Raw genomic sequence first — 23,985 nt, 5'->3', positions numbered from 1 at the left:
GCGTGAGGTTACCCTGGCAACCACAGCAGCTTGGTCATTTGCGCATGCTCACCTTCACATGATGTCATCCAACTCCAGAGGGGGCGGTGCTTTTGGAATGATTGACAGAAGGGTGAGTGAGGTGGGAGCGGCAGGGATGGTACTGGGCATGCGTAGAGGCAAGTCCTGGCCGTGTTTACCTATGTGACCGCTCCGTCATGAGTCTCCTCCTCCCGCAGTGGTGACCGCTCGTCAGGTGGAGACTTCCTGTAGTGTCACAGCCGGGAAGAAGGCTGGTAAGTGTGAGGGAGGTCTGTGAGGGAGCCGAGAGCATCGGGGGCTACACGGCGACAACTTACAGCGCTGCCTGCTGTGGTGAGTGCGACCTCATAATGTGCAGAAGCCGTGTAGTCACACAGCACGGCCACCTGTGGCTGGGCTTAACTGTAGTGGAACTACAAGTCCCAGAAAGCCTGTTCCTGCACTTCCAGCCGATTCATAGTCTGCAGGTATCGGGGCATGCTGGGAGTTGTAGTTCTTACACCTGCATAATGAGTTGTCTAGTGTCTGTCGCTCCCTTCTCCGGCGTCTGTCGCTCTCTTCTTCGGCGTCTGTCGCTCCCTTCTCCGGCGTCTGTCGCTCCCTTCTCCGGGGTCTGTCGCTCCCTTCTCCGGGGTCTGTCGCTCCCTTCTCCGGGGTCTGTCGCTCCCTTCTCCGGGGTCTGTCGCTCTCTTCTCCGGGGTCTGTCGCTCTCTTCTCCGGGGTCTGTCGCTCTCTTCTCCGGGGTCTGTCGCTCTCTTCTCCGGCGTCTGTCGCTCTCTTCTCCGGCGTCTGTCGCTCCCTTCTCCGGCGTCTGTCGCTCCCGTCTCCGGCGTCTGTCGCTCCCTTCTCCGTGGTCTGTCGCTCCCTTCTCCGGGGTCTGTCGCTCTCTTCTCCGGGGTCTGTCGCTCTCTTCTCCGGGGTCTGTCGCTCTCTTCTCCGGGGTCTGTCGCTCTCTTCTCCGGGGTCTGTCGCTCCCGTCTCCGGCGTCTGTCGCTCCCGTCTCCGGCGTCTGTCGCTCCCTTCTCCGGGGTCTGTCGCTCCCTTCTCCGGGGTCTGTCGCTCTCTTCTCCGGGGTCTGTCGCTCCCGTCTCCGGCGTCTGTCGCTCCCGTCTCCGGCGTCTGTCGCTCCCGTCTCCGGCGCTCTCTTCTTGTTGTAGATATTATACGGCCGTCTGACTGCGCCCTTAGACTCAATACAATTCAAGAATCTTTCTATTTACGCTCCACCTGTGATTGTTAGCGGCAGGTCCTGGCTGTAATGTGTATTACAACCTCACCTGTCGGTGTATGGGGTGGGCTCGCTGCATGAACCTACTCCATACACCTGCTTCCGACTTGCGCTATATATATATGATTTTTATGTATTTTCATGACTATGAAAATTGTACATTCACACTGAAGGCATCAAAACTATGAATTAACACATGTGGAATTATATAGTTAACAAAAAAGTGTGAAACGACTGAAATTATGTCTTATATTCTAGGTTCTTCAAAGTAGCCACCTTTTGCTTTGATGACTGCTTTGCACACTCTTGGCATTCTCTTGATGAGCTTCAAGAGGTAGTCACCGGGAATGGTTTTCACTTCACAGGTGCGCCCTGTCAGGTTTAATAAGTGGGATTTCTTGCCTTATAAATGGGGTTGGGACCATCAGTTGTGTTGTGCAGAAGTCTGGTGGATACACAGCTGATAGTCCTACTGAATAGACTGCTAGGGCTCTTTTCCATTTGCGAGAAACACGTCCGTGTCTCGCATGTGAAAACCAAGCTGTGGCGTGCGGCCGCATAGCAACACATGGAGCTGCATGCTCCGCTCCAAAGTGCCGGCGCCACAGCTTGGTTTTCACATGCGAGACACGGACGTGTTTCTCGCAAATGGAAAAAAGCCCTTAGAATTTGTATTATGGCAAGAAAAAAGCAGCTAAGTAAAGAAAAACGAGTGGCCATCATTACTTTAAGAAATGAAGGTCAGTCAGTCCAAAAAATTGGGAAAACTTTGAAAGTGTCCCCAAGTGCAGTGGCAAAAACCATCAAGCGCTACAAAGAAACTGGCTCACATGAGGACCGCCCCAGGAAAGGAAGACCAAGAGTCACCTTTGCTTCTGAGGATAAGTTTATCCGAGTCACCAGCCTCAGAAATCGCAGGTTAACAGCAGCTCAGATTAGAGACCAGGTCAATGCCACACAGAGTTCTAGCAGCAGACGCATCTCTACAACAACTGTTAAGAGGAGACTTTGTGCAGCAGGCCTTCATGGTAAAATAGCTGCTAGGAAACCACTGCTAAGGACAGGCAACAAGCAGAAGAGACTTGTTTGGGCTAAAGAACACAAGGAATGGACATTAGACCAGTGGAAATCTGTGCTTTGGTCTGAGGAGTCCAAATTTGAGATCTTTGGTTCCAACCACCGTGTCTTTGTGTGACGTAGAAAAAGTGAACGGATGGACTCTAGATGCCTGGCTCCACCGTGAAGCATGGAGGAGGAGGTGTGATGGTGTGGGGGGGCTTTGCTGGTGACACTGTTGGGGATTTATTCAAAATTGAAGGCATAATGAACCAGCATGGCTACCACAGCATCTTGCAGCGGCATGCTATTCCATCCGGTTTGCGTTTAGTTGGACCATCATTTATTTTTCAACAGGACAATGACCCCAAACACACACCTCCAGGCTGTGTAAGGGCTATTTGACCAAGAAGGAGAGTGATGGGGTGCTACTCCAGATGACCTGGCCTCCACAGTCACCAGACCTGAACCCAATAGAGATGGTTTGGGGTGAGCTGGACCGCAGAGTGAAGGCAAAAGGGCCAACAAGTGCTAAGCATCTCTGGGAACACCTTCAAGATTGTTGGAAGACCATTCCCAGTGACTACCTCTTGAAGCTCGCCAAGAGAATGCCAAGAGTGTGCAAAGCAGTCATCAAAGCAAAAGGTGGCTACTTTGAAGAACGTAGAATATAAGACATATTTTCATTTGTTTCACACTTTTTTGTTAAGTATATAATTCCACATGTGTTAATTCATAGTTTTGATGCCTTCAGTGTGAATGTACAATTTTCATAGTCATGAAAATACAGAAAAATCTTTAAATGAGAAGGTGTGTCCAAACTTTTGATCTGTACTGTATATTGTCATGAAAGGGTTAAACACCTGGTATAAAACGCTAAAAACATGGCTGATCTCTTCCAAAAACAACAAGTCGCCTGTACTTAAGCTGTCTATGGCAATGCTGCTGGTCCCTAGTCACTTTTTGCAGCTGGTCCTGCGGTTCTAATCCGCTTTAAAGGGGTTGCCTGTACTAAATTGAACCCATCTAGTGGGTGTGGCCTCGCTCTGTACAAGTGTATGGAGTGAGGCCACGTCCACTAGACAGGCGCTACCTGGTACTATGCATAACGCATGCATCACCGCCTTTCCCGGATCACAAATTGGCAAATCTTCGCAGCACACAGTGCGTGTGCTGGGGGGATTCATAAGTCTGCAGTCACACAGAGTGACTGCAGACTTTTCATTTTAGACCAGACAACCCCTTCAAAGCAAATCTGTCATGGACTTACAATATAAACTGTATGCAGTATTAAATGGATCACTTAGACCTGATGCAGCTGGTGAAATTCCTGTGAAAATCCATGTCAGAATGACTGTATAATCCTTTATGAAAGTTTAAATGTCTAATCTATGCCCCCCTAGCCTAATTGACAGCTCCTCAGTGTCCCTCCTCCCTGCTGCTGAATTTACACCCACCTAGCCTAATTGACAGCTCCTCAGTGTCCCTGCTACTGAATCTCCGCCCCCCTAGCCTGATTGACAGCTCCTCCATGTCCCTCCTCTCTCACACCTCTCAGTAGAAGCCGCTGCTGTCAGTCAGTCTGGGGCCAGAGACTGAAGACACTTGGACCCGTGAGCTCCCTCTTTAGTTGGATTTCTAAAAATGCTAATTTTCCAATAATTCTGACTTCTGTTTTTCACAGTTAGTACACCAGCTTCATCAAGTTGCAGAGGTTTATGTAATAATAATGTATTGTGAACTCTGGTGACAGATCCGCTTTCTGTGAGTAGCGGCTGGCTCGTGGCCGTGGCGCCCCCTGTTATATATGACTTTTGTGCTTTATAACGTTCCATCGTCCGATGTGGAAAGTGGCGGATTTCACGACCCGCTAATGATTTTCTTGGCAGTGATTTGTTATTACAGATCTTTTCTATAATTAACCAGCGATGACATCACATGGTCACATGCCGAGTACAGCTCACACATTGCACACCGCGCCCGGAGCCGTGATGCTTCCCCTCACGTGACCTCCGATATCTGATCCATCGCAGGGCGGCTGTGGATTAGATGTAGCTGAGCCTGACAAGTTAGGAGTGTTTCTCCTTCCCTCTGCTGCTTTCTGTGAATACATTTCTCTCTGTGCTCGCTGAGTGTACGTTATCTATTCTCCGTGGTGAGGTGGATCCTCGATGCCCCGGTTCCGGATGAGCACGGACAGGTGGCACCGGTGCAGCAGGACGGTTGAGTCGGGGTGGATTCCATTCACTTTTGGTTTGGACAGCATGAATCAAGTGACAGGTTCCCTTTAAGCCCCCTTTTTCTCATTATCAGTAGGGGGTCCCAGGGATAGGGGCGGCCTCGTCTCCGGTGTCTGGGGATGGATATCACAGAGCTCGGGGCGGCCTCGTCACCGGTGTCTGGGGATGGAGATCACAGAGCTCGGGGCGGCCTCGTCACCGGTGTCTGGGGATGGAGATCACAGAGCTCGGGGTGGCCTCGTCACCGGTGTCTGGGGATGGAGATCACAGAGCTCGGGGCGGCCTCGTCACCGGTGTCTGGGGATGGAGATCACAGAGCTCGGGGCGGCCTCGTCACCGGTGTCTGGGGATGGAGATCACAGAGCTCGGGGCGGCCTCGTCACCGGTGTCTGGGGATGGAGATCACAGAGCTCGGGGTGGCCTCGTCACCGGTGTCTGGGGATGGAGATCACAGAGCTCGGGGTAGCCCCGTCACCGCTGTCTGGGGATGGAGATGCCAGAGCTCGGGGTAGCCCCGTCACCGCTGTCTGGGGATGGAGATGCCAGAGCGCAGGGCGGCCTCGTCTCTGGTGTCTGGGGATTCAGTTGATGTCACTTTTTCAGCACTTCCTCTTCGGGTTACTTCATTGGTCCCGGAGGGACCAGATTTTCAAGTTTGACTTTATTTCCTTATACAGAATTTCTTGATGCTCAGTTGTTTAACTCTCAATGCTCCAACTGCTCATCCCGATGTCACCTGAGTCTCCTCTTAACCGGCCTCTTTGGTATACGCTGGCACATGTTTTCCCATTAGTCAAAGTTTTCCCGCACACAGGGTGAACCATAAGGCCCGCCTGAGCTTAGGATGCCTTGACATGGGCCAAGAAAGTCCACACACTGGTATCTTGAAATGTCCACACCACCAATGCGGCCAATCATGAGCCGCTGAGCGCAGTGATTGGCAGCAGTGGTCATGTGTGCCGTTGTCATGATGTCACTGCTGCAGTGGCGGGTTAACCTCGCGCAACCCAATAGGCTGAACAAACTTATTCCCAGAAACCCCCTTTAATGGTGTAATTTTGAGGACAGGCCTCAGATGCTTAGAGAGGAGTGACTGGCACGAATATGGCTAATATTTTTGCGATTTTTGGCCATTTCATGTCACCTACAGATATGAAGAACCCGTGTGACTTGTGGTGTAATAATAATCAAGAAATGCAGGTCCGTGCTCCTCCGATAACTCCAGGTAGTCATCATGTGCTGCCGTCACGTGAAGTAGCGCAGCGTCATAGACCTCTCCCTCCATGGACCAGGCTCTGTTGTCTTAAAGTGACAGCTACATCTATCTATTATACAGTAGATGTTGTTATAATCCATGTATATAACAAAAAAAGAGAAATGTTTGGAGCCAGGAGAAACTAAACACCACCTGCTGAGCAGAGGGCACAATGTAGGAGTACGTGGAGCGAAAGGGAGGCCTTGCTGTTACTACTGGGGAGTAAGCTGGGGTGATAGGAGGACCCCACGGTGGTCACTGGTCCAAGAGGACACAGATGTCAAAAGGTTGAAATTACTGAGAAAATAGTTTAGGCCTGTTGTGATTACTGGTGTAGAGTTTAAGTCCTCTGCTGTGACTAGTAGGGGGCTCCTCAACAAAGATGTATGGAGAGTGTCATTACCTAACCCTACTTTTGGTGTAAGGGCCTAGACCTGGGCAATATTTGCTTAGAGCCGAATATGGTTTCTCTTTGGTCTGTGTCCCGTATGCAGAATATGGGCTGATATACAGTGGTGTGAAAAAGTTTGCTCCCTTCCTGATTTCCTATTCTTTTGCATGTTTGTCACTTAAATGTTTCAAATCACCAAACAAATGTAAATAGTAGACAGAGATAACACGAGGAAACACTAAATGCAGTTTTTAAATGAAGGTCTTTATTATTAAGGAAAAAAGAAATACAAACCTACAGGGTCCTATGTGAAAAAAGTGATTGCCCCCTAAACCTAATAACTGGTTGGGCCGCCCTTAGCAGCAACAACTGCAATCAAGCGTTTTGTGATAACTGTCGATGACTCTTTTACACCGCTCTGGAGGAATTTTGTCCACTGATCTTGCAGAATTGCTGTAATTCAGCCACATTGGAGGTTTCCGAGCATGAACCGCCTTTTTTAGATCATGCCACAGCATCTCAACCGGATTAAGGTCAGGACTTTGACTAGGCCACTCCAAAGTCCTAGTTCTGTTTTTCTTAAGCCATGCAGAGGTGGACTTGCTGGTGTGTTTTGGATCACTGTCCTGCTGCATAACCCAAGTGCGCTTCAGCTTGAGGTCAGAACAGATGGCCGGACATTCTCCTTCAAGATTTTTTGGTAGACAAGAGAATTCGTGGTTCCATTTACCACAGCAAATCTTCCAGGTCCTGAAGCAGCAAAACAGATCCCAGACCATCACACTACCACCACCATATTTTACTGTTGGTATGATTTTTCTCTTCTGAACTGCTGTGTTACTTCTACGTCAAATGTAATGGGACATGCACCTTCCAAAAAGTTTAACATTTGTCTCGTCAGTCCACAGAGTATTCTCCAAAAAGTCTTGGGGATCATCAAGATGTTTTCTGGCAAAACTGAGAAGAGCCTTTATGTTCTTATTGCTCAGCAGAAAACTCTGCCATGCGGGCTATTTTTCCCCAATCTCTTTCTTATGGTGGAGTCATTAACACTGACCTTAACTGAGGCAAGTGAGGCCTGCAGTTCTGTGGATGTTATGGGGTCTTTTGTGACCTCTTAAATGAGTTGTCGCTGCGCTCTTGGGGTAATTTTTGTCAGCCGGCCTGGGAAGGTTCACCACTGTTCCATGTTTTCGCCATTTGTGGATAATGGCTGCTACTGTGGTTCGCTGGAGTCCCAAAGCTTTGGAAATGACTTCTCAACCTTTTCCAGATGAGATAGATCTCATTTACTTTGTTTCTCATTTGTTCATGAATTTCTTTGGATTGCGGCATGATGTCTAGCTTTTGAGGATCTTTTGGTCTACTTCACTTTGTCAGGCAGGTCCTATTTTTAAGTGATGTCTTGATTGAGAACAGGTGTGGCAGTAACCAGGCCTGCGTGTGGCTAGAGAATTTGAACTCAACTTCCCAAAGATGTGATAAACCACAGTTCATTTATGTTTTAATGGAGGGGGGGCAATCACTTTTTCACACAGGGCTCTGTAGGTTTGAATTTCTTTTTCCCTTAATTTAAAAAACTGAATTTTGTGATTACTTGTGTTATCTTTGTCTAATAATTATATTTGTTTTGTGATCTGAAACTTTTAAGTGTGATAAACATGCAAAAGAATAGGAAATCAGGAAGGGGGCAAACACTTTTTCACACCACTGTGTATATATTCTTTGTGGCTGTTGAAAAAAAGGCAACAGAACTCTGCAACATCATTCATTCTGTACGAAGGGGAGGAGAACCGTAAGGCTATGTGCACACGTCAGGATTTCTGGCAGAAATTTTCCTGACAAAAACTGGACATTTCTGCCAGAAATCCGCACGCGTTTTTACCGCGTTTTTGACGCGTTTTTTGTGCGTTTTTTCCCAATTCATAGAATAGCGGGAAAAACGAAAAAAAAAAAACGCAAAATTAATGCTTTTTACCACTATGCGTTTTTTTTCGCGGAAAAAAACGCACTATGTGCACAAAACATGCAGAATGCATTCTTAATGATAGGATGCATAATGTATGCGTTTTTAATCAGTTTTTATAGCGTTTTTATCGCGAAAAAACGCGAAAAAACCTGAACGTGTGCACATACCCTTAATGGGAAGAGGTTTGCACGTTATTAATCATTAGTTTAGCGATAACCCTGCCTGTCTTCAACAGTTCAGTGATCATCCTAGCTGTCTTGTTTCCAGCTGTTCAGTGACCATTCTGCCTGTCTTGTTGCCAGCTGTTCAGTGATCATCCTGCCTGTTTTGTATCCAGCTGTTCAGTGACCATCCTGTCTGTCTTGTATCCAGCTGTTCAGTGACCATCCTGTCTGTCTTGTATCCAGCTGTTCAGTGATCATCCTGCCTGTCTTGTATCCAGCTGTTCAGTGACCATCCTGTCTGTCTTGTTTCCAGCTGTTCAGTGATCATCCTGCCTGTCTTGTATCCAGCAGTTCAGTGATAATCCTGCCTGTCTTGCCTCCAGCAGTTCAGTGATAATCCTGCCTGTCTTGTATCCAGCTGTTCAGTGGCCATCCTGCCAGTCTTGTATCCAGCTGTTCAGTGATCATCCTGCCTGTCTTGTATCCATCTGTTCAGTGACCATCCTGCCAGTCTTGTATCCAGCTGTTCAGTGATCATTCTGCCTGTCTTGTATCCAGCAGTTCAGTGATAATCCTGCCTGTCTTGCCTCCAGCAGTACAGTGATCATCCTGCCTGTCTTGTATCCATCTGTTCAGTGACCATCCTGCCTGTCTTATTTACAGCTGTTCAGTGATCATCCTGCCTGTCTTGTTGCCAGCTGTTCAGTGATCATCCTGCCTGTCTTGCCTCCAGCAGTACAGTGATCATCCTGCCTGTCTTGTATCCATCTGTTCAGTGATCATCCTGCCTGTCTTGTATCCAGCAGTTCAGTGATCATCCTGCCTGTCTTGTATCCATCTGTTCAGTGATCATCCTGACTGTCTTGTATCCAGCTGTTCAGTGATCATCCTGCCTGTCTTGTATCCAGCTGTTCAGTGATCATCCTGCCTGTCTTGTATCCAGCAGTTCAGTGATCATCCTGCCTGTCTTGCCTCCAGCAGTACAGTGATCATCCTGCCTGTCTTGCCTCCAGCAGTACAGTGATCATCCTGCCTGTCTTGCATCCAGCAGTTCAGTGATAATCCTGCCTGTCCTGCCTCCAGCTGTTCAGTGATCATCCTGCCTGTCTTGTATCCAGCAGTTCAGTGATAATCCTGCCTGTCTTGCCTCCAGCAGTACAGTGACCATCCTGCCTGTCTTGTATCCAGCTGTTCAGTGATCATCCTGCCTGTCTTGCATCCAGCAGTTCAGTGATAATCCTGCCTGTCTTGCCTCCAGCAGTACAGTAGACTACTGATGATGTGATGATCTTTTGCACCTTTGACCAGGGGGACACATATGATATTTCACAGGTATAATATTACAGATTTTATGGTCACTTCAAGGAAAGCCAGTGAAGGTCAATAATGGCATGTGACAGCGATGTTTGCAGGATTTTTGAATTGATTTTGTCCTTTTCTTATTTCTGATGTGACGTCTGATTAATAATCTGCTTCCGTACAGTCAGTGACATTCCCGTCCCCACAATACAAGACTCTGCGTACAATCAGCGGAGGATGAATGCGACTTTGTGCCGGATCCTGTAATAGTTCATCTGGGAGGATTACAGTAATGACATTGTCTGCGCGTACCCAGGACCTCCGCACAGTCATGTGTCCTGCCCACTGTGATCACTAACGCCCCCCGCAGACAATGGCGCCCTTCACATCTATAGAATACAGTCAATGGAGGGGGCGGAGGTGGGAAATTTTTCGGCTGTTCCAAAAAGCTTTGAAGTACATTTTCTTTCAGTTTGTTTCTTTTGGTTACTGGGAGCCTTTTCTGTGTCTGGGAGAGCTGACAACCAGTCTGGTTGTCAGAGGGGGTCGCATGCTTGGCCGTTGCTGTGACCATATTGGCTTTCTGCTGGCCTTCCAAAAATGAAAATAATGGCCCAGTAGGCTCCTGACTTCTCGCCAGCCAACTTTGATCACCGCCATTTTTATGCCTGACTTTACAGCACCCAAAATAGTTCAAAGCAGTGGTAACTCCATTCATACCGGTGGTCCACAGCGAGCTCTGGCGCTGTACGGTGGTGTCATCGCTCGTTTCTCTCCACGTTGGTTTTATCACTGTATTGTTAGATGTCGTTTCCTCCGCCGCTGTGATTGTCTCCCTCTTTATAACACTTACATCTTGTTTCAGGAGAATCGCACTTTGGTAAAGGAACGATCACCCCAAAATGACCCACTGGTTTCATCGTAACCCACTCAAGGCCACTGCGCCGGTCTCCTTTAATTTCTATGGCGTCGCCTCCACCCCTGCAGCTTCAAAGATGTGCAGGTGAGACAAACGTCACAGGTCAATGCCCAACCTACCATAAGGTTTTGATTTGCTATCACTTTACAAAATGAGAATATCCCTTTTAATTATAAAAAGTTCTTATTGCCACCACTAGAGGGAGCTCAAGTCATAAACATGCGAGTCCACTGTATGCAAGGAGCTCCCTCTAGTGGTGACCGCAGCCAGCCAGAACGTTATCATGTGCCTCTATGGCTTTTAGAAGAGATTTTGCAAACTCTTCCCATCAAAAAAACAGAGCACCATCCCTATAGAAATATTTATTAGCATGTCAGAGAATTGCTGCCTGATATAATGTAATATTTCATATTTTCTAGCGATTTACGGACGAGCAGAGTGCGACTGCTGGAACTATTCACAGATTCCACCTGTAACCCGGAGATGATGAAGAACGCCTCAGACACCTATTTCTCCCTGCTACTGGGTGAGTGGAGAAAGGGGGGGCAATGTGGTATTTGTTTTAGGAATTCAATTTTGTGCTGAAAAAATCTTTAAAAAAATTAATAAATAAATAAAAAAGCAAAATCAGTTCCTATATTTTTTTGCATTTTAAATTCTCGTTTTCCACACTGTTGTCTAAATTACGTGATTTTGTTTTTTTTCTTCCTTTTGATCTGTATGATTACGGTGATATCAAATACTTATACGTTTTTTATATTACTTGCAAATAGTAATAGCACATATCATGGGGAAAAAATAGCATCATAGCCCCAGTTACAGGGGAAGTTCGGCCTCAGAGCTGGTCTGGGACTGCTAGGATCCGACCGACTGGAGCAAGAGGGTCCGTTACTGCTTCCTGTACTCGTTCAGCACAGTGTGTACAGCCATGAAGAAGGCAGAGAAGGCAATAAACCGTCTCTGCCTTCTGTATGAGGAGTCTGGCTGTGTCTGACAGCTCCTTTGCTCCAGCAGTCGTGAGAATCAGCAGATCTGAGACGACTACATTCGGACCGGATCTATGTTGCCGAACACTTGGTGATCCTTAGAGAAAAGGCAATTATTATTTTTGGGTTTTTTTTGCTTTTTTTAAGGAAGAATACCACGAACTTTTAATAAGAAAAATTCAAAAACTTTATGACACGGTTGTCGATTTTTACATTTTTTGCGTCTTGGCGTTAACCCTTTGTTTACGGCATCCTAGGGGTTCTATGTCCGGTATGTGTAACCTCAGAGCCCAGAAAATAAGGCGGTAAAGCCGACGTTCAGCGCAACTTACAGCAAGGGAACACAACACTGTATAAGAAACGCTCTAAAGGTGCAGACTCGGTGAAGTTCTTGGTCTCATATTCTGTGTTGGTTCTTTTCTCTTGGACATTTAGGCTTCATTAATGCGCTGGATGGAGGAACTCAAGACAATAAACTGCGATACATCCAGAACTTCAAGTGGACGGACACCTTGCAGGGCAGCGTGCCAAGGTACAGTATACATGAGGAGACTGGGCGAAATAAGCATTGAACACGTCACCAATTTTCTAAGTACATTTATTTCTATGGGTGATATTGGCATGAAATTTTCACCAGATGTCGGTAACAACCCATCCAATCCACACAGGCAAAGAAATCAAGTCATAGATGTCCTTAAATTTAAGTGAAATAATGAGAAGTGACACAGGGAAAAAGTATTGAAAACACTTGAATTTGCTTTTTGTTCAGCCATGGAGTCTTGCGTGGTGAGCGTGCATACAGGCCATGGAGGTTGCGTGGTGAGCGTGCATACAGGCCATGGAGGTTGCATGGTGAGCGTGCATACAAGTCAAGGAGGTTGCGATGTGAGCGTGCATACAGGCCATGGAGGTTGCGTTGTGAGCGTGCATACAGGCCATGGCGGTTGCGTTGTGAGCGTGCGTACACACACAGGCCACGGAGGTTAACTGCATTACTAAGGCTATGTACCCACTATGAGCTTTTGATGATTTTTTACAGATTTTCTGCACTCATTAATTTAAATAGTTTACTTGCATTTTTTCAAAAATACGCAGTGTAAAAAAACTCATCGGAATGTAGCCTTATTTTTGTTTGTTTTTTTTAAAAACAACAATTGTACCTGTTGATTCCAGGTCTCCACAGGTGATCTTTGGCTCTTGTACAACTCTTTTGATGATTCTTTTCACTCTTCTGTCTGAAATCTTTTTTTTTGGGGGGGGGTCATCTGGTCGTGGCCGGTTCATGGTGAAATTACGTTCTTTCCCCATTTCAGTGGAACCTTCAGTAGTTTAGAAATTCTTCTGCAACCACTACCATCAGTTTGTTTTGCAACAATAAGGTTGTGAAGGTTTTGAGACAGCTCTCTGGTTTTACCCATGATGACATGTTTCTTGTGTGGCACCTTTGTAAGGAGACACCATTTTATAGGCATCAGTTGAACCAACTGATATTTGTCACTAAGTGGCAGGATTGCTTTCTAATTACTGATAAATTTCAGCTTGTGTCATTACTTTCTATCGCTTTATGCTCCTCTCTTTCTTCATGTGTTCAATACTTTTCCCTGTGTCATTTCTCATTATTACACTTAATTATGGACATCTATGAATGATTTCTTTGCCTGTTATATATATATATTACACATTATGCCATAAGTCATCCCAAGGGTGTACTTAGTTCCTGTCATTGTTTTCTGTACTTCTTGCAGTGCCCAACAAGACGCCGTTTTCGAGTTGATCTCGATGGGTTTTAACCTGGGTCTTTGGTACAGTAAATTTGCTTCCCGGCTGGCTGGAAAGGAGGAGTGAGTACTGACTTTCCGCACTTCTGTGGCCATGAATCACTGACATGTTGTTGTGGAATAATGGATTCTAAAAGTAAATTATTTTTTTTTCTAATTATTTTATCATTTTCTTTTTTTTTGGCTATCGGCACCATGTCCCCATATCCACAAATCATCAATTACTTGTAGATTTTTTTTCTGACTATTGTTGTTAATGCTCCAGTACATCTAAAAAACAAAAAAAAAAAATCCCAAAAAAACTCTTGGGTCCTAGACAGGGGCCCGCTTGCTCATACAGACTGACACCACAAGCAGCCCCAGTATTTCTCCTCTCCCGCCTGTGGCGGACAATCACATTACTAGTCTACAATAACTGGACGTCTTGTTTGTCAGTCACTTGACCACTGCCACCAATCACTTACCTCCGCAGTGACCTTTGCATATTTGGCAGGTGGCATCTGCAGCCAGTGATTGGCTGCAGTGGTCAGTTGACTGATCAGTGGTCCCAGATGACATCATGTCTGAATAACATGGTGGTACTGAATAGGAGGGAATTTTTTTTATTTTTTTATAATTGCCTACTTTTGGGTCAATTTTGTATAAGCTCTGAGAACCCCTTTACCATGAGAGGACCCCTGGCCTTGTACCGTTCGCGACATCCATGACTCGACTTGATGTCTTTCAGCATTACAGAAACTGAGGCCAAAGAAGTTCACAAGAGTCTGAAGATCGCGGCGGGGATTTTCAGCCATCTCAAGGTAAAGTGCAGTCTCGTACTTCTCCCCAAAAACCCAAAAGTTCTCAGACCTATTATAAATCCATATTATGAGATCACTTTATGGTCTGTGGCAAAAAGATTGAAGTACAGAACCCATAATGCCGGTGTTCATTATGCCGGCCATGCATACCCCCAAAACAGGAAGAGGGGGAGCCAGGGACCAGCTCTGCCCTAAATCTCAGCTGCCAATCTTCTAGGACAAGGGAAGATCCCCCTGTGTAATCCCACGTGCCGAACCTCAGTGTCCCCAGACATTTGCTGCCTCACCCCCGACACATAAGATCAGGATTTAAGGCGTCCGGGAACCCGAAAAGGGCAGAAAACCAGGAGCACACCTGGCGTTAACATCACAAGTTCCAATATCGATAGTGGTCCAACTAAATAGCCCCTAAATGCCACAAAAGACACCCCATAGCAATCATTTGATGGCTGGAACCCCCACAGATCACTAGAACGGGGGTCCTGAAACTTCATTGCAGTCATAATTAAAAGGAGCAGCGCAGTGGCCACTGCACGAGACCCAGACTGAGCCTCGGACTTTTTATCCACCCCCCCAAAGAACCGTCCGTGGTCTGTTACTGATAATAATGGAGCCTTCACCAGACGGCACCGGTGTGAATGTCTCTCACTTCTCTGCTTTTAGGAGACTCACATTCCAAAACTCATTACCCCGGTAGAGAAAGGACAGGATTTTGAAAGTCGGGTGATCGACGCTTATATCATCCAGTGCCAGGCGGAAGCACAGGAAGGTACGGTGGTCCTAGTCATGTATGAGAAGGATTAAGCCCCCACATTACTGTAAATAGGGTATGTATCATGGGGTTCTGCAGCAGCTGAGCTGTGTACGATGAGGTTTTGCAGAAGCCGATATGTGTATTTTGAGGTTCTGCAGCAGCTGAGGTGCGTAGGATGAGGTTCTGCAGCAGCCATTACCCTAGCACTATGTGTTGTCTCTTCTCTCCTGGGCAGTGACCATCGCTCGGGCGATCGAATTGAAGCACAACCCCGGTCTGGTCGCGGCTTTGGCCTATGAAACCGCAAATTACTACCAGAGAGTCGGTGAGTGTTCTCGCATTTCCACCTCTGTCCGAGGGTCGCCCTATGGAGCGGAGTAAATGGTGGCAGCACCACCAGGTCCTGCAGAGGAGCCGCGCTGAGCGCTGCCACTTAGTACGTCCATTCCCAAAATGTCCACTAGAGGGCGCCAGTCACTAACATTTCTAATCAGAGCCGGAACACCCAGTATGTAGACGGACATAACCTTGGGGTCCACCTCTAGGACCCCCGCTATTACCAGGGAGCCCTGTCTGTGACGGAAGGAATGGCCGAATGTGAGCGCTCAGCTGTTTTCTCTGGAGTTACTCATTATTAGCAAGGGTCACAGCACAATACAGAGAGGAACCTGTGGGTCCTTATTCTTGGTCACAGTGGGGGTCCAGATCAGATCCCCCTTTTTTACAGTGAACGTTTTCTGCTATTTCCCTCCGTTTATAGATCACACCCTTTCCAGCCTGGACCCGGCGTACATTGCAAAGTGGAGGAGTTATACCCAGCTGAAGATGTGTTTCTATATGGCTTATGTAAGTGCACGCCCCGTACTACAGGGGGCGCTATCGTCATACACCTCGCACATGAATTTATCCCGTTCCCTCCGCAGTCAGTTTTCAGTTTTCCCTCCTCTTCTTCCAAGAATCATAACTTTTTTTTATTATTTTCCATCCACATTGCCATAGTAGTGCCATGGATGGACCAGTGAGAGCACGGTTATTAGTACCATTTCGGGGGAACATATGAAGTTACTGCTGCTAATGATTGCCAGTGTTATTTAAAGGGTTACTCCCATCTCCAAGATCCTATCCCAGTATGTAATTATAGTGTTAGTAAATACCTCCAATTAGAAATGTAGTATAGTTCTCCTGATTCGCTGTGTCACTTGCCTCATGTGCAGGGCATTGCAATAGCAGGTATCCATGGTTACGACCACTCATAGTGACAGTTAGTTGCTAGTGGCCGTACCCATGGATACTTAACCTATTGCAATGCCCTGCACATGAGGGAAGGGACAGGTTATCAGGAGAACTAAACTACATTTCTAATTGGAGGTATTTACTAATATTATAATTATTACACCTACTACATATTGGGATAGGATCTTGGAGAAGGGGGGAATAAGTGTTTAAACAGCCGTGATTGGAGCTAGTTCTGGCTGCTGCTCGTAGCCTCAGGTACTGGCTGTATAACACAGCCGGCACCTGCCCAGTATGGCACAGGCTCAGCTAAACACCTGCACCCGACATGTGATGTACATCGAGGGGTTAAGTGACATCTTTACTTGTGCTCCCCCTATCTGCTGTGTGTCACATATGATGGGGATCAGCGGGGACATTTTGGGGTCCGTCGGCATCACATATCCTGATGGTGGGTTGGGGGTGGTGGACACTTTGCATATCACACCATGGTTATTACTCACCGCTGCCCCCTACAGGCTTTCTGCTATCACGGTCAGACTCTCCTAGCAAGCGACAAGTGTGGGGAAGCGATCCGGTCCCTGCAGGAATCCGAGAAATGTAAGTCCATATTGGTGTGCACCTGATAAGCCAATGGCAGAGAGATAAGCGGAGCCCCGATACCGCGTACCTCCAGGTGACATAAGTGATAGACAGGGGCATCCGACTGCTGGGGTGGCCCAAGTCCTTTCTGTAAATGGAGATCTAGCGCGCATGAACGACCACTACCACTGACGGTCCTATAGTAGGGTATGGACCAATGGTCGAGTGTGCAGTCACACAGGGGACTTCAGGACCCCCCATTCTCCATTTATGGCCGCAGCATCGTATGTTCATCGTCTATTCTGTAGGTCGGTGATGTCTTTAGTGAGGAAGAAAAAAATATATAATACCCTGTCATCTGCTCATTTTGAGGAACTGAACGGATTGTCCAAAGCTGACAGCCTCTTATCCAAATGCTCTGATCAGGCCAATCCAAATTCATCCCCTTCAGTCCCCCCTCTCACAGCGTTCAGTCTGAGGTTGAGAGCAAGACTTCAGCTGCATCCCCCTCCTTCCCCTTTTTTGTATTTACTAGATGGTGGCCCGATTCTAACGCATCGGGTATTCTAGAATATGCATGTCCACGTAGTATATTGGTCAGCCACGTAGTATATTGGTCAGCCACGTAGTATATTGGTCAGCCACGTAGTATATTGGTCAGCCACGTAGTATATTGGTCAGCCACGTAGTATATTGGTCAGCCACGTAGTATATTGGTCAGCCACGTAGTATATTGGTCAGCCACGTAGTATATTGGTCAGCCACGTAGTATATTGGTCAGCCACGTAGTATACTGGTCAGCCACGTAGTATACTGCCCAGCCACGTAGTATACTGCCCAGCCACGTAGTATACTGCCCAGCCACGTAGTATACTGCCCAGCCACGTAGTATACTGCCCAGCCACGTAGTATATTGCCCAGCCACGTAGTATATTGCCCAGCCACGTAGTATATTGCCCAGCCACGTAGTATATTGCCCAGCCACGTAGTATATTGCCCAGCCACGTAGTATATTGCCCAGCCACGTAGTATATTGCCCAGCCACGTAGTATATTGCCCAGCCACGTAGTATATTGCCCAGCCACGTAGTATATTGCCCAGCCACGTAGTATATTGCCCAGCCACGTAGTATATTGCCCAGCCACGTAGTATATTGCCCAGCCACGTAGTATATTGCCCAGCCACGTAGTATATTGCCCAGCCACGTAGTATACAGCACAGAGCCACGTAGTATATTGCCCAGCCACGTAGTATATTGCCCAGCCACGTAGTATATTGCCCAGCCACGTAGTATATTGCCCAGTGATGTAGTATATTGCCCAGCCACGTATGTCACAGGTTAAAAAATAAACATACTCACCTTCCGATCCGAGGGCCCCTTGTAGTTCTAACATACTCACCATACTTGTAGTTCTGTCGCCTGTCGTTTTCCGGTCCCAGCCTGCTCGCGCAGGGCCTATGATGACGTCGCGGAAACATGACCGTGACGTCACGGCAGGTCCTTTCCGCGCAGGCGCGTAGGACTTGCGATGACGTTGCGGTCACATGACCGTGACGTCATAGCAGGTCCTTCTGCCAGACCATCCGTGCCAACGGAACGTGCCGGTTGCATCGCGAGGAGCGGGATAGGCGGCGTAGGTGAGTATATAATCATTTTTTATGTTTTTTATTATTTTTAACAGATGTTTTTACTATTGGCGCTGCATAGGCAGCGTCAATAGTAAAAAACTTGGTCACACAGGGTTAATAGCAGCGGTAACGGAGTGCGTTACCCGCGGCATAACGCGGACCGTTACCGCCGGCATTAACCCTGTGTGAGCGGTGAGCGGAGGGGTGTATGCGGGCGCCGGGCAGTGAGTGCGGGAAGTAAGGAGCGGCCATTTTCTTCCGGACTGTGCGCGTCGCTGATTGGTCGTGGCAGCCATGACAGGCAGCTGCCGAGACCAATCAGCGAACGAATTACCTGCTACAGAAAGAAGGACAGAAAGACGGAAGTACCTCTTAGACAATTATATAGTAGATATACAAGCAGTTCTGGGGACAGTGACGTTGGGTACATCGATAGTTCTAGTGATCATAAATCATGTTATATATAAAAATGGAGGGATTGGTTCATTGTTCTTACCTTTCTTTGTCTAGTTTATGGCAAGGCTGAGGCTTTATGTAAGGAGTATGGTCAAACCAAAGGAGCAGGAACCACAGCAAAGCCCTCGGGTCACATCTTCTTCAGGAAACTGGGAACACAAGTAAAGAACACGCTCGCGAAATGTCAGCGGGAAAATGGATTCATGTAAGTCACAGGTTTCATGGAGAATAACTCCGAAAGTCTCTCCTCTCCAGGACAAAAGGCAGCGATGGCGTCAGATGCCCCTCGGTACAGGAAGGCAGCGATGGCATCAGATGCCCCTCGGTACAGGAAGGCAGCGATGTCACCAGATGCCCCTCAGTACAGGAAGGCAGCGATGGTATCAGATGCCCCTCGGTAGAGGAAGGCAGCGATGGAATCAGATGCCCCTCTGTACAGGAAGGCAGCGGTGGAATCAGATGCCCCTCTGTACAGGAAGGCAGCGATGGAATCAGATGCCCCTCGGTACAGGAAGGCAGCGATGGTATCAGATGCCCCTCTTTACAGGAAGGCAGCGATGGCATCAGATGCCCCTCGGTACAGGAAGGCAGCGATGGTATCAGATGCCTCTCGGTACAGGAAGGCAGCGATGGTATCAGATGCCCCTCGGTACGGGAAGGCAGCGATGGCATCAGATGCCCCTCGGTACGGGAAGGCAGCGATGGCATCAGATGCCTCTCGGTACAGGAAGGCAGCGATGGTATCAGATGCCTCTCGGTACAGGAAGGTAGCGATGGTATCAGATGCCCCTCGGTACGGGAAGGCAGCGATGGTATCAGATGCCCCTCGGTACGGGAAGGCAGCGATGGCATCAGATGCCCCTCGGTACGGGAAGGCAGCGATGGTATCAGATGCCCCTCGGTACGGGAAGGCAGCGATGGCATCAGATGCCCCTCGGTACGGGAAGGCAGGGATGGCATCAGATGCCCCTCGGTACAGGAAGGCAGCGATGGTATCAGATGCCCCTCGGTACAGGAAGGCAGCGATGGCATCAGATGCCCCTCGGTACAGGAAGGCAGCGATGGCATCAGATGCCCCTCGGTACAGGAAGGCAGCGATGGTATCAGATGCCTTTTCGGTACAAGCTGCCAATATCAGCAAAACCATATTCATTGTGTCTTTCAGTTACTTCCAGAAGGTTCCTCCGGAGGCGCCAGAATTGGAGCTAAAGGCAAATTACGGTCTGGTGCAGCCCGTACCTTTTGAGCTTCCAGCTATGAGCCCACAATGGACCCCGGAGACGCAGGCAGGATTCGACCTTACGAAGAGGCCAAAGGACGACAGTGTAAGACCCTGGCTCTGATCTGCTGCTGCGCCTTGTAGTTCATCGCGGGTTGTTCCCTGGTTTGTACATCACTCTGTAGCGGCAGGTGACCCTTCATCCACATCTCCCCAATGCTGATGTACATCTTCCTTAGAGCCAGAACTTTCACGTTTTGCCTTTGATATAGCCATATGAGAGCTTGTGTTTTGGGTGACAAGATATAGTTTTGAAAACAACAGTGTAGCTTATCTTAAAGAGATCCCCTCCTCTGAACTGTCTATACGTGCATATTGCTCGTCTCCATACCTTTAGCTAGAAATTCTGTTCCTCCGAGAAATCGCCGTTAGAGTCAATATTCAAATGAAGCTAAAGTGCTTTCGGCATGTGAAAGCACTTCAGAGTTTCTGCTCTCCCCAGCTCTAATCTCTTGCCTTTTGCTTGATGAACGATTCCTTGTCTTGAAGTCGAAAAGCAAAGAAGCTGTCAGTCAAACAGAAGGCACCACTGGCTGAGAATTAGAGCTGAGGAGAGCAGAAACTCTGAAGTGCTTTCACATGCTGAAAGCACTTCAGCATCATTTGAATATTAATTCAAACTGCAATTTCTTAGTAATGGAGAAGTAGACTGGTTCTGTAAAGATATGGATGAATGGCAGTATGTGGCTCTATATTATATATGTTAGTGCAAGGAGCGAGCGCAGCTCCTGAATTTACGCACAGTACATAGAAAAGGTCGTCCTATCTCAGGAGGAAAAGAAAGACAACTTGGCGGTAGAACAGAAAGTTTGGGAAATGGTCACTGTTGTTTCCACAAGAATAATTTAATAGTAAGAACAAATATAACAAACTTTCTAATCTACAAATATAACAAACTTTCTACTCGTATCTTCTCAGAGACATCTGCTTCTTCTCCACTTATGAGCCACTTCTTATCCTCCCCAAACCCGCCCCCCCTCAAAGGGGGATTGAGGAGCAGAGTGAGAGTCATAAAAATCCAACTAATGATTTTTAGTACATTTCCTACCCTAGAGCTGTATTCACAGATACACTGCTCAGTACAGCTGTATAATGTCCTCCACGCTGCTGCTTTTTAAACACTTGTTTCATGGAGAAAGTAGAACAGGAATCTCATAGGGTGTCTGTGTGTATATGGCACATCATAGCAGCTACTTTACACCCACCAGCTCAGAGACCACTGAAGAGCACAGACAGAGCCTGCAGAGGGTAAACTGGTGAAAATGCAGGATACAAGTCAAATAATGGCCAGAAAGTTTTATTCCTCGTGTGTACACATGACTGCTTATTCTTACCAGTCACCCGACATGACAGTCTGCAGTTCTGCTTCATATGATGTCCCAATAAAAACCTCTGATACCTTATTTTGTATTTTTTTTTCAGAGAGTGCGGAGATTTTGAGACCGTAAATATAATGTATTAGACAAATGTTTTCTAGCTTTGCGTGTACAATAGATTAGCGATAAAAAAAAAAGGTAAAAGCGACAGGTACTCAAGGTTGGATAAGACTTAACATTGATATTTCCTCATGCTCCAGGCCAAACCGAAGAAAGAAGAGGAGGTGAAGCCCATGAAGGAACCGGACATAAAGCCCCAGAAGGACAGCGGCTGTCAGATCTCCTAATCCACCTGAGGATCCGCTACAATCATTAAACGCCAAAATCCAGGACCTTTCATGACGACTTCCCGGTCTTTTACTCCTAGAGGTGCAGATATCCAATCACCAGATCACATAAGGACAACCCTCATTTTTTTATTTACTGGATATAGGACTTGGACACGTCTCATCCCTCCAGTGCTGGGAATAGATAAGCACCTTACCTAATAAATGGGTGTTCCTCTCCTCCTGGGGGCATGCACCTCTCTAGTAAGAACAGACATGTCTCTAACCATAACCGTTCACTAACCTCATTTTTGCAGCTAACACTGTGTGTAATTACAATCAATACCAAATGAGGGGAGGCATGGTTACAGCCGGACCCCTCAGCGTTCCTGACAAGTCTATTCTGGTAAATTCGGTAGCATCATTTCTTAAAATCATGTAGTCCCCGAAAAATTTCTAAAATCTGTCTTGCTCCACATGAACGACTGCCATGCTTTTATGTAATTATGTTTTATCCCAGAGCTGGATTCATAGCTACACTGCGCAGTACTTCTGTATAATGTCCTCCATGCTGGTGTAAAAAATTTTCTACATAGAGACAGGAGAGCAGGAATTGCTCATGTCTGTGTGTGCCGTGTATGGGAGACTTCATAGCAGCTAGTCTCTCTTCTTCATATTCCAAGCCCCAAATTCCTAGAAATGTAAGAATAAATTGAAAAAATGGGTGTTTAGAGTTGGGTGGATTGAGTCGTGGAACCTTGGTAAATCGGCCAGGTCAGGAGGCTCCAGAATTTATTACATTCTGGGATCCCCGGCGTGGCTCTTGATTAGCCAGGGCTGGTGCGATGTCATCTGTTCACCATACCAGACTGGCTACTCAAAAGCCGCGCTTGGGTATCCCTGAAGGTAAGAGATTCGAGAGTTTCCTGACCAAGAGCCAGAGACTACTGACCCAAGCAGATAGACCAGGACGAATATCAAAGGAACGTCACAATTCAGCATTCTAAGAAAAGATGCCTTAAAATTGACATAATTGGGATAAATGGTCCTTTTAGGGGCCGGATGACCACATACAATGGTGCGACAGGGTACAAGTCATTCACTACTGAAAATGTCTTACGGCAATAAATCTACAACCATTGACAGTGTGCTCACAATCGCTCCCTCATAGCTTTCACTCTCGAACTAGACAGGCGATCCACATGAAACAGGCAGGTATGGCCAACTTTAATGTGTTTAGGGGCCTTTAAAAGGGTGGTCTCGCCTTGGCCAGCAACACCTATCTCGAGAACAGGCCTCTGCGTTGGATTGGCGCAAGCCACCGCTCAACTCATTGTCTGTAGGGCTGCCGGGGATAGCGGAGCACTTGGTGGTCTTCGGCAGGCCCATAGACCATGAATAGGGCGGTTGATACCTACAAGCAGTCACTGTTCTATTCTAAAGGGGCATTTCAGAGCCTCGTTTTTGGGATTTGTGGGGGTCCGAGTTGTGCAACCACAGATCCAACAGACTTCATCTGTTGGGAGGACGTGAAAAGTACGGCACAGTCTCCTTTTATTGCTATATATGTATGGAACGCCTTGTGTATATATAGAGTATAAATGTACAGCAGTGCACGCAGGTATCCCCTGTATATATAGAAGTATATACATTAACTTGACGTCACATCTGGAGAATATTTGAGCATTTTTTTTTGCAGGTATAGAAGATAATATAAATAATAAATCTTTACTTACAACTAATGGCGTCTAAAGGATGTGACTTTCTAATTACAGCCCCGGTGTAAGGCCTGGTATACTCCATTCACTGCTTTTCTGTTAACACTCAGGATGTAAGATCTCAGGTTATTTACTGCTACATAATGGCCTATACCGTATATATTCTCTGCATTAATGCATCATGAAAAATGCATCTAATGGCAAAAATAAACAACAGAGAGCAGAAAGTGACCCCATATCAGCTAAGCCATTAGGTTTTTCCAGCTATTACTTGATGCAATTAGCAGAATTGTGAATGCCGCTCTTGAAGTGATAATAAATCGCCACTTTGGTCTGTACGATATCAATAATTTGCAAAGCACAAGGATCACATGTGGGATGTCTGCAGCCGGCACTAAGGGAAGGTCACTGTCAACTGTGTGTAATTACTATATGGTGGGTTAGAAAGCTCCCCCTAGTGGTGACAACAGATGGGTCACATATTAGGTTGGGGAAAAAACGGCTGGGAAAACTATTAAAAAAAAAATATATGTATTAAGACATTAACCAGTAGAGTTTCAACCCACTGAAGGAGCTGCCATACCAT

General features: G+C 46.9%; 1 protein-coding gene across 4 annotated transcripts; it reads left to right on the top strand.

Moving 5' to 3' along the window:
- The first annotated feature begins 3 nt into the window (after nt 1-3).
- BROX (BRO1 domain and CAAX motif containing) lies at nt 4-22,552 on the top strand. 4 transcript variants are annotated; one of them, XM_077282222.1, is made up of 13 exons: nt 4-112; nt 10,489-10,626; nt 10,962-11,068; nt 11,964-12,060; nt 13,274-13,369; nt 14,034-14,106; nt 14,770-14,875; nt 15,096-15,185; nt 15,621-15,706; nt 16,612-16,693; nt 18,815-18,965; nt 19,926-20,085; nt 21,616-22,552. In XM_077282222.1, the coding sequence occupies exons 2-13, from the start codon at nt 10,526-10,528 to the stop codon at nt 21,700-21,702; spliced, it is 1,236 nt and encodes a 411-aa protein (XP_077138337.1). In that variant the 5' UTR covers nt 4-112; nt 10,489-10,525; the 3' UTR covers nt 21,703-22,552. The 4 variants fall into 4 exon arrangements, with proteins under 4 accessions (XP_077138337.1, XP_077138335.1, XP_077138336.1 ...); XM_077282220.1 differs by lacking the exon at nt 4-112 and adding an exon at nt 128-275; XM_077282221.1 differs by lacking the exon at nt 4-112 and adding an exon at nt 225-354.
- The last annotated feature ends 1,433 nt before the right edge of the window (nt 22,553-23,985 follow it).

The sequence above is a fragment of the Ranitomeya variabilis genome, chromosome 2, assembly GCF_051348905.1.
Source record: "Ranitomeya variabilis isolate aRanVar5 chromosome 2, aRanVar5.hap1, whole genome shotgun sequence".
NCBI lineage: Eukaryota > Metazoa > Chordata > Amphibia > Anura > Dendrobatidae > Ranitomeya > Ranitomeya variabilis.
Note: the sequence above shows the minus strand (reverse complement) of the source record. Positions and strands in the feature narration are given on the sequence as shown.